Genomic DNA, 11,524 nt, shown 5'->3' on the forward strand with positions numbered 1-11,524 from the left:
TAGATAGTATATGTATGTTATTTTGTCCTTACAATACCTTCATCGTTATTATTTACTGGTGAGAAAACCAGGTTCGAGTGAGGTTTAAAGATTTGCACAAGGACACCCCAGTTGATGTCTAGTTGAAGTAGGCTTTAAACACAAGTCTTCTGACTCCCATGGCTAAGGCTCTTTCTCTCTGAGATATTTCTTATCAAGTAAAGGAAGCCATGTTATTTTTATTGGGGAAAAAAAAAGCAGGTTGAGGAGAAGGGTGGGTTTTTGTGTGTGTGTGTATGTGTGTGTGTGTGTGAACATGGTAATGTTAATCTAGTGATTATATAAGAATTGCACCCTCTAAAATTTCTGAATAATGTAACAGATGTCTTGCAGAATTGAAATCAGTAAGGGGACTTTCCCTAACTGATTCATTCAATCTTAACTAAATCTGAACTTCATGTAGGAACATATTCCACTAGATTCTGGGGAGAAACAGAAGTCAAAGAGACCACTCTCTGCCCTCAGGGAGTATGCAGTGTTCCAGGGAAGCTGATAACAGCTACAAATGCTACAGAAGAGATGTGCACAGAACATACTGTTCCTAGGATGAGGGCACAGTTAGTTCTGGCTCGTAGGATCAGGAAAGGTGTTCTGGAAAAGGGACATTTGAACTGGGTTATGAAAGGTAAGACCTGTATATATAGAGAGTAATATACACAGGAAATAGTAGGACTTAACACCCAGAGGAAGTAATGCTTAAAGGGACCCATGCGTTGGTCCATTTACCTGGTATATGTAATCTAGTCCTGTTATCATTCTATAAGTGCAAATTGTGTTCAAAGACGAAGTTGAAAACGACTGAGGAGGAAAAGTGTCACCTTTGTGAATGTTATTTTAGCTACAAATCGATTTTTGTTTGTTATCTTGTTTTATCTTTTAGGCGATTGCTTGGGATCATTACCAAAAAGGATGTGCTAAAGCATATAGCACAGATGGCGAACCAAGATCCTGATTCCATTCTCTTCAACTAGAATCACAGGGTTGTACTGGATATAAAACAGGAAGGACATTGCAGACTATGGTTATATTTTATTAACTGGGTACCCAAAACACATTTCCTACATTTGGGTGGTGAAGTTATATCAGTGTGTTGTCTCTTTCCTGCAAATTAACCAGTTGCACTACGTAATCTCTGGAAATTATTCTTCTCTTTGGGAGAAAATTCTATTAGGCTTCTGTGATATTGCATTAGGAAGATTTCATGAAAGCGTAAACAAGATTGCTATGATTTAATTATTTTCTTTCCTTTTATTTAAAGATTTTTTTTTTAATTTAAGACATAATTGTTAGCCAATATGCAATCACTGAAAACTATGCAAGAAAAATTCCAAATATCCTAACCTATAGCCTGCAGGAAGCTCATGAAAAAGTCACTTTTTTGGACTCTTAACTGTCATTGGTGGAAAATGAAGTGTAAACTAAGGGGCTTTGCTTTTCCAGCCACAGGAAGGAAAGCCAGAAGGAAAATAGTAATGGTATTTTCCAGACTGTGAATTCAGTTCAAATATTATCTTGTTCCTGTTACAGTATTTAGCATTATTAGTTTTGTATGTTTATGTATATGTTAATTTTAATGTCTGATTATAAGACAATGCTGCTTTGGTTAATCTCCTCTAAGTGAATTTAAAGAGATTAACTTTTATAGCTTGCTTGTTCCTGGTACTCTTTTGACGTGCACAAAGATAAATTATAGAATTTTCTCCTTGTCTGCAAATAGGCTAATTTTTCCAGGTGGTCTTTGTTAGCTAGTAGACAAAGACTTGGCCATGAATTTGTTAGTAACAAGGAATGATTTCTCCAGCTTCCTTGAAATGATTAGTAAAATTCTAAGCAAAGTCAATGACTAGGTCTTTCACATTTTTGTGAAGTCCCAACTAATCCTCTTACCCAGATGCCACCTCCATGAGTGATGGTGCTTTCGGCTTCTGGAATATACAAGAACAGTAAAGGGAACCAAATCTAGACTGCATACTGGTAAACCAGGGAAGATTCCGAGCTGTATCTGTGTTTTCATGCATTCCTTCGTGACAACCACCAGTACTAAAATGACTGGGCACTCATGCCTCTTCCCAGTGTTAAGTACATTTAACAGGCCAGTGTTTTCCCCATGATGGTGAATTTAGGCTTGGGAGTACTTTCAGATATATTCAAGGCATTGGAACAGGATAGGCAGCTCTGACTCCCTTGAGGCTTCTTAGACTTCTAAATAAAATGCAGAACCATCCTGAGACCCAGGGGTGTGGACAAGGCCTGGTGACACCTTAGGTGCTTGTATCCAATTGAAAAGGTGCCTGTCTCAATTTCCTGCCACCTTTACTGCAGTAGAAAACATCTAGGGACACCCGGTGGAGTTACAGAGCCACCACCATCATTCCAACTACGTTTTCTACGTTTTTACCCACATGCTGTTGTTTCCCCTCCATTCTTCTCCCTTTTCCATGCCTTAGTCCTGAGTCCTCTCTTTGGGATTGAGCACTGTGCCCAGTTAATCATTCCTATTACAAAAAGATAACTCCTGGAGCTAGTTAAATTGTAAACCCAGCCTCCAGAAGCTTACGGCCCATGGACCAGAGAGGCAGCACACAGCCATTTGCTTTGCTCTGTAGTCCAGTAGCTACTGCCATGCCTCCATTCCCACGCTGACGCCCACAGCAGTGAGACTCAAATGCTAGGGGAGAGAGCTGAACCTTCCCCATTTTCCAAAGTCTGTTCCCAGCACTTCCCACCATCCTTCCAGCCTAGAATCAGCAGTCATTCAGCATAGCCTTTCCTTCCCTCTGTCTCCTGTGTTTAAGCACCTCAGTGTACCTCATTTTTTAAAGTTGCTGATCTCTGATTCTAGGATTTTTTACCCCTAGTTCTTAGGTTTCCAAAATCTGAAATTCTTTTATTGCCCAGAACTAGGGAGCCAAGGCTTATTTTGATTTTTAGCTTTAAAGTATCAAGGCAGTCACCAGAGCTTTTCCTTTAAATATAACACTCTAGCATTTTAATGAAAAAGAAAAGACCCTCCCTAGGTTTTATTATATTATAGTCATGACTCAGTAACTTCACAAGGGACAAGTAAGTCATTTGTCTCTTCTTTGCCACTGATTCCCTCAAAAGAGATGTGGCTATTTGCCCTACCACCACATCTATTGTGCAGAAATCAACGTTCTTATGTGTGTACTTCTGGTTCACTACCTATCTTTTCGTATCAGCCGTCCAACTAAAGTTTGCAAGACAGGAAATGTTAATATTTCTGGTATTTGATGACAGTGAAAGGTTTGGTCACATTTCTTAGGGCAGCAGTGATATGGAGGGTATATAAGTTTGCCTCTGTGTTTCTTCTAGGCTCTGTTTTTGATTTGAAACAGATGAGCCAGTGTTCAGGTGCTACTTCAGAGAATAAATTCAAGAAATCAGATAATACTGTGCCAAGGTATACTTTCTAGATGCTAAGCACTGATTGGCCCGCCAGAGAAAAACATCCCTTTGATACCTCACTCCTAATAAATCTCATTCATTAACCTCAGCTTCTCAGGAATCCTTGTAACTATATGCTAAAAATACCTGTAGTTTATGATATCCATTATATGTCCAGTCCTATGGTTTGGCTCAAAGTTTGGCTAATTGTGGTAGCGCTCTCTGCTAGACTGCTAGCTCAGCACCTTAACATTCAGAGTTTCTTATCTTGAGGCAAAGGAAAATGTTCTTTCTGCCGTTGCCAATTCAGCAGTTATACATCATTAAACCAACAGAGCTGATATAGGGAGGTCTGTTAGTAGCCAGAAATGGTCGCATACCTCAGTGGCAAAAGACTTCGAGACCAGTCTATTCTGGTATTGAGAGAAAATTTCCCAACACAAGGGAAGGATTTCTAAAAGAATGCCAATAAGTACTTCGAGAGAGGGTTTTCCAAAGCAAAATATCTGTAGGCATCCAGCCATGAAAGGAGTGAGTGTCTAGATTTTTTTTGAGAGTCTAGATTTTAAAAAATCTAACAGCTATATTTTGTATCTTCAGATCTTCAATGTAAAGAATTAAAGAAACTGGAATAAAGCTGAGGCATGTTTAGATACACCATTGGCAGAAGCAGGGAACTGACTGAACATGCAAAGTAAAGGCCACTTTTAGGATCATTTCTGTTAGTTCAGACACTCTCCTCTTTTCTGGCTCCAGTCTGGCTCAGCCCAGCTGTGGAGTAGAGGTGGTATAATCCATAGAACCCATATCCTCTGGTGGATAATCTGACATTGACAATACTTTGGATGTGCCAGCTGGCAGAGCAGTCAACCTGTTTTGCTGCTGGAACTGCAAAGGAGTTCAGTTGTTTTGACGCCAGAGACTGAATCTGAACCCTTTACAGAAAGAGCAGAGAACAGCGTCAATTTCTCTATCAAGTCTTCAATTGCGCTTGACCACAAGAATGATAAATTAATGGGGACTTTTGTGGTCTAAGACTGTGAAGTAATTCTTAACTATGAATTTATGAACCTATTCAGGTGGAGGGGAGGAGCAAATATGTTTTTTTAAAAACAACGTGCAATAGAGTCCAACAGGGAAAGTAATCACCACTGTATGTTTTAAGTATTTGAATCACCTGTCCTGGTTGGGTCCCGACCTTGGTTTGTTTAGTTAGGTGGTGAGTATACGCCATGGTATCTTTTGGTTTTGTTTTTTAATAAATCATAAGGAGTGCAGTTTTTGAAGTTGAATATTTAATAAATGATAGTGAAGACAGTTATTGAAAATTTGAAATGGCCAGTGTGTTTTATATTGCTAAAGTACTTACTGGTGATGGACCACATTGTATTGTGAAGAATTGTTTTACTTTTATCAACTCAGAACCATACTCAGGCCAGTCATCTGTTCAGAGAAAGCAGGAGAGTGTCTTTCATGGTGGTACATAGAGTATTGAGCTCTTGAAAACCCTGAGAAAAATTAGGGGTTTAGAAAGTAAAGGGGAGGTGGAATGGTGAGTCCTTAAAAAATAGATGTCTAAATATGTGGTCTGAACTTAAGTGTCCTACAATCTTGATTTTTTTAAACCACCTCTGGGATTACCTAGATTCCCTTTGGAGAGAGGGTGGAAAGATATGGCAGTGGAAAAACCCTAGTAAGAAAATATATGAATTCTCGTAAGATGGTGGGAGGAAGGTCATTCCATGTCCCAAGCCAAAGACCCTGACATTTATTAAACTGCTTGATTATGTGCCTCAAGGGGAGAATAGTTAGTAGTGGCTGAAAGAGCAGGCTTTCCAAGCAACATAGAGGCTCAAAGCAGCATTTGGTTGGAGGCAGCCTACTTTTATGGAGAGGGCTGACCCAAGACCAGACATCTGCTCATGGAGGAAGGCAATGTCTCCTGCCATTGCCTAAATGATAAGCTTTTGGTAGATTATCTTGAATTTTGATAGCAAAATATTTTAAAAATCTATGTCATTAGCCTCCTTGGTATACGTTTATTCTATATTAGAAAGAAAAAAATGACAGTGGCTCAGAGCTCAGGGAGCTTTGTAAATTTGAACTGAAATTGGTGTAGTAGACCTGTGGCAACCACTCAACTGTGCTCTGCCTCAATTTTGATTGCTTGCCCCAAGGGGAGACTTTCTTGGACTAGTAGGTGTTAGCAACTTCAAGTCACTCCCCAAATGTTTGCTGGTCACAATCTCATTTCTAAACATCTGCATCTGGGCAAAGTTTTGAAGTGACATAAGGAGCAAAATTGGTTTTCCACCATGTAATCTTATTTTGCCAAATCACCCAAGAAAGAAGGAAAGTCTGTGATGTGTGGAGTTTGCATTTCTTGGATGGAACCTGTCAGGTCATCCAGTTCAGTCCCACAGTCATAAATTCCTACCTCTTAAGTTCCTGCCAAAGGGTCTTCAGCCTCTGTGTGCACACTCATTGAATGAATGCCTTGCCTAAAGTTCAGCCTTTTAAGGGAAAAAGGCGTGTGGTAGTATACAATGTGAGGGTTTAAATAAATGATCTCTCCCTCTCCTCCTCTCTCCTGTCTGCCCCTATCTCTCTGTTTCTGTCTCTTCCCTGCCATGCCCTAAATTCAAAATTTTATCATGTGTTATAAGTGTATTGTTTTGAATATGGACCTTGGAGAAGGGAGAGGATCATTCTGAGAGTAGAGAATGACTTCTGAGTTGATGGAGCCAACAGGGCTTTGCTTCACGTTAGGGGCTAGAGCCAGTGATACCTGCTGGCAGTGTCCAGGGCTTTAGCATCTCGATGCAGACATGTGAAATATTCATTGCTAAACGTTATTCTCATCTACTACTAGTCCAAATATGTTGAAAGTCAGAGGCGATCTAGAACTTGATGAGTGACATGCCTCTTGGCAGAATGAAGGTGAGGGAGTGGCCTGGGTTGATTTTGTCAGGGTGGGGATGTTTCGCCTCATTATCTTTCTGACTGTACCTCAACTATATAGTCCTTCAACAGTGCTCCTCCTCCCCCATTTTACTTTATCCCTTATCCTCTCTCTTTCCTCTTGTCCTGCCTTTTTACTCCTCAGATTTTAATAAATATTTACTTTTTTATTATATATTTGGTCCCTTGGGACTATGTAGTGATTATGAATTGATTTCATTCTAGGTAAAAAAAATATAGTGTGTTTAATATTTTGTTCTTTTAAACTGTCTTTTGAAGCTATGCTGTTAACCAGGTACAGGCCAGGAAGGAGTTAAGCCTGATGAACAGCACCCTGGTCATGTCACCTAAGGATGCCATTGATGTAATGATGGTGATTCTTCTTCATTTGACCAAGGCCAGCCTCCTCTTCTTACCCTCTGTCCAGTCATTTCTGGCTGTGGGAAAAACACCAGCTGTCGAGCGAGCCAGTGAGGCCAGGATGATCAGAGGGGCTGGTTCCAGCCCATGGGCCATTCTATGAGTATCTCTGTAATGAGCTCATTTGTAGGGCTGGCTTCAACTGCAGTAGCCAAAGAAAACATGTCTGACTCAAAATTTTAGTTCCTGAGAGTTGGTAAAAGTTCAAATGAAGCTAATGTATGTAGACATCAGCAGTAGCTAGGTGTCCAGACACTAGAGTCAACCAAAGCTAATAGAGCCTGAGTTTCCATAGGAAGCTTGGTGCTGAGCTGTTCAGAGCAATTATTTATCTGAGTGCTGCCAATGTTTTAGTCACACTTTCTTAGCTTTATTGTAACTTTTAGAGATGTTGGTCCCTGTTCATAGGCATAGCCTGTACCAAAGCTATGGCTTACTGCACACTTCATTCTGCTCCCTGGTCAAGCATAGCAACATAGTCTTAAAGGAAAGATGTGGGCTGGGGAGTTAGGAGACCTAGTTTCTATTCCCTATGCTTCTACTAACTAGCCTCGAGATCTTAACCGCTCTGTGCCTCAGTGTTCCCATCTGCAAAATGGGGATAGTGTTAATTGCCCTACCTACCTCACAGGGTTGTTGTGAGGATAAACTGAGACAATGAAAGGAAAGTACTTTGACAAGTAAGTGCTATGCAAATTGTAAGACATGGAAACAATCATGTTACAGGCAATGGAATGGACTTTGGCAGAAGGGTTAATGGGATTGTCCAGCCCTTTCTCTGTGTGGCTTAAACCCAGGTCGCCATTGCTTTATACATTTTTCACTTAGCACAGATTTGTAATTATGCATGTAATAAAGCACAGCCTTATCCAACTTGGTGTCTGGTGTGTTTCTGAAGACCCTCAATTTTGTTGCTATTGATTTCTGATCATAAAATTGCAATGTGGAGGTTGGGGGAGGATAGTGTGAAAGGTACCTGAAAACTCCTAGTGGCTGGCCTACTTCTTAAAATATTTGCTAAATACTTAGTTAGATTTACAGATTGAGTAATACTTTGAGCAAGCTCCGGAAATTGGTGATGGATAGGGAAGCCATGAGGTCGCAAAGAGTCAGACACAACTGAGAGGCTGAACTGAATGCTTTTTACCAGGAGGAGACAAACGAGGAGCACCTGGTGTGTTCTGAATGATTCCCCATACTTCATTATGGCTACTTAAATGTTCCTGTCTCACACACTGGTGATCTTTTCCTGATGAAATGAGGATTATCTGGGAGCTGTATTTTTTTCTCTTTTTGAGTTTTTAATGATGTAAGGTTATTGGCTTTGACAGGCCTCTTGGCTGCAGTCCGTTCTTACAAGGAGTGGGATGGGTGATGGAAATGTTCCTACAATGAATAGCAGAGCTAGTAATATAATCTTTATGGTGTGTTGGGATTAAAATGTCTTCTCTGGGAAACCCTTTGATGTGACTGAGGAGTGGGCCTTTTCAGGGGAAGTGGTTGAATGTGCCAACATTTCCTATTAACATCTCTCTAGAACCCAGAAAACAAAGGAAAGCTATCCTTTAAAGCATGGTTTTCCTACTTTCTCACTCTATTTTTCCTGAATCTGATTTCTCCTTTCTCTTTTAGACCACTCTTTCTCTTTTAGACCACTAGGAAGACAGTATACTGTGTTGTCCAAGTTTTCATTTAACAATTTCTCCTGTTGACATTTGATAACATCTGCACTGGTGTACAGGTATACACTGGATATCTTGTTGCTACCAAGAACTTTAATGCCTTTGGCCTGCTTGGTATTGTTTCAGGAAGGACACCTCTATGTATGAATAACCCCTTCATAAGCCTAAAATTTGACAAAGAAACTTCAGATTTTGATGTTATTCTTCCCAGTTGGCCCTAGTGGTAAAGAACCTGCCTGCCAATGCAAGAGACATAAGAGATGCAGGCTCAATCCCTGGGTCGGGAAGATCTCCTGGAGGAGGGCATGGCAATGCTGTCCAGTATTCTTGCCTGGAGAATCCCATGGACAGAAGAGCATGGTGGGCTATAGTCCATAGGGTCACAAAGAATCAAACACGACTGAAGCAACTTAGAATGCACACAATTTTACTGGGCCCTTGCCACACGTATTGTCATCCCTGCCTCTAATCTAAATACCTTCTTAGAAAGAACCAGCTATTACCAGCTATCAACAACTTACTGTGAATTAGAGTGTCATGTCTTAGTTGCTATAGGGCTCAGATAAAAATGGCTTTAATGGAGTACAAGGTACAGATTAATCCATCATCTAGTACAGAAGCTGCCCAGAAAAAAACCTGGAAATGACCACCAGATGTCAGTGCAATCATTAAAATACTGGTATAGCTTTGGTTTGGTCAGAAAATAACTGAGGGTTGGCAGGGCAAGAAGCGTTAATTCCTATCTACAGCTAGATGCTGGGAATACAAAATTCAATCAAGAGATCTCTTGGTTGATCATATATTCTCTTTTTAATGCATATAGTAAACTGTGCTTTTCTTATTAAATCAATTACATGGCAGTCCCTGCCTTTCAGGAGCTTATTGCCCTGATTTTTTTTCCCCCATTTATTTTTATTAGTTGGAGGCTAATTACTTTACAATATTGTAGTGGTTTTTGTCATACATTGACATGAATCAGCCATGGATTTACATGTATTCCCCATCCCGATCCCCCCTCCCACCCACCTTTCCACCCAATTCCTCTGGGTCTTCCCAGTGCACCAGGCCCGAGCACTTGTCTCATGCATCCAGCCTGGGCTGGTGATCTGTTTCACCCTAGATAATATACATGTTTCGATGCTGTTCTCTCGAAACATCCCACCCTCGCCTTCTCCCACAGAATCCAAAAGTCTGTTCTGTACATCTGTGTCTCTTTTTCTGTTTTGCATATAGGGTTATCGTTACCATCTTTCTAAATTCCATATATATGTGTTAGTATGCTGTAATGTTCTTTATCTTTCTGGCTTACTTCACTCTGTATAATGGGCTCCAGTTTCATCCATCTCATTAGAACTGACTCAAATGAATTCTTTTTAATGGCTGAGTAATATTCCATGGTGTATATGTACCACAGCTTCCTTATCCATTCGTCTGCTGATGGACATCTAGGTTGCTTCCATGTCCTGTATTGCCCTGATTTGTGAAAGTTATCATTTCTTTTTTGAAGCAGTGCCTCAGATTAAAAACAATGAGGAAAGATGGATTCTGGTTCCTCCCTCATTAGGATGGCTGTATAACTTATTGTGTGACTAAGACCCTTTTGAAAGTGGGATGGTGGCATTGATAATTACCCAGGGACAACAGGCACATACGGGGACTATCCCAGGAGTGTTAGTCAGCCCAGGCTGCTGTCACAAATGACCATAGACTGAGTGGATTATAAATAAAAGAAATTGATTTCTCACAGTTCTGGAGGCTGGAAGTCTGAGATCAGGGTGCTGACATGGCAGGGTTCTGGTAAGAGTGTAGCAGACTACAGAATTGTTGTATGATCACAAGGCAGAAAGAGAGCTAGAGCATCCTCGGGGGTCCTTTTATCAGGGCACTAATTGCGTTCATGTTCAGGCTCCCATCTTCTTGACTTCATCACCTCCCAAAGGGCCTACCTCCTAAAACATTGGGAGTTAAGATTTCAGTGTATGAATTTGGGGTTGACACAAACATCCAGTCTGCAATTCTGGTAAAACCAAGAAGTGTGGTCACCTTCTTCCTGAGGGATCTCCAGCTCCAGTCTTTCCTCTCTTCCCTCCCTTGTAACAAGCTCTGTCGCCTTAACTGTTACTGGGACGTGGGGTAGAGAGGTTCAGACCACCACAAGTGAAAACAATTCTTATTCTCAAAAATAATAATAGGACTCTGAGCAGAGAGCCACATTCAGGGTAAGAGAAAGACAGCTTTGGCTTTTGGGTTCCCCTCGGCATCCTTGAGCTGTCCGATTGAACAAGTTCTGTGTCTGTACACTTCCCATTGCTAGTGTATCTAAGCAGATATCATAGGGTCTTGATCCAGGAAGCTGCAGGTAGAATGAAGAAAGCATAGAATTTGGACCCAGGGGACCTGGACTTAAGGCTTCCTATAAAGGAATTGCTACCTTTCTTCATCAAGCAAAACTCAGGACTTCTGAAACTGGCCTTGGAGGAAGAGTCTCCAATGGGTCTCGTGGATGTCAAAGGGTGACTGTATGTTCTACAAGATTCTCCTTCCTGTTGAGACAATCTTTCTGGTTACCTCACTAGCCATGGGGTATAGTGGAGATAGCTCCTTTTTAATATTCTAGTCTGAGTGTACCTCTCTAGCACAGCTGAGATGGAGGTAGAACTTTTAATCTAAAAGTTCAGGGAAAATAAAAGGAAGCCATCATAATGTGCAATGAGCTCACCTGTCTGATCCTGACTGTGCAACAGAATCATTTGGAATGAGTATAAAAATATAGATTCTTGGAGGTTTGGTGCCAGGTCTTAGACTAGTATTTGAAAAAGCATGTGGGGATATTGTGGGGAAGATCCTCTGGAGGAGAAAATGGCTACCCACTCCAGTATTCTTGCCTGGAGAATCCCATGGACAGAGGAGCCTGGTGGGCTACAGTCCATAGGGTCGCAAATAGTTGGACATGACTGAGCGACTTAGCATGCATGGGGATATTTCAGGTTTCACCTGACCCTGAAGCTTTATCAGAT

General features: G+C 40.9%; 1 protein-coding gene across 2 annotated transcripts in view; it reads left to right on the top strand.

Annotated features, from left to right (window-relative positions):
- The window catches only part of CLCN5 (chloride voltage-gated channel 5), a 189,706-nt gene extending 182,008 nt beyond the window's left edge, over positions 1–7,698 (top strand). For both annotated transcript variants that reach the window (XM_043457842.1, XM_043457843.1), the window contains one exon: positions 920–7,698. In XM_043457842.1, the coding sequence (XP_043313777.1) occupies positions 920–1,010 (91 nt within the window). In that variant the 3' untranslated portion in view covers positions 1,011–7,698. The remainder of the gene's footprint in view (positions 1–919) is intronic.
- The last annotated feature ends 3,826 nt before the right edge of the window (positions 7,699–11,524 follow it).

This window comes from Cervus canadensis, chromosome X, assembly GCF_019320065.1.
Source record: "Cervus canadensis isolate Bull #8, Minnesota chromosome X, ASM1932006v1, whole genome shotgun sequence".
In the NCBI taxonomy this organism is placed as follows: Eukaryota; Metazoa; Chordata; class Mammalia; order Artiodactyla; family Cervidae; genus Cervus; species Cervus canadensis.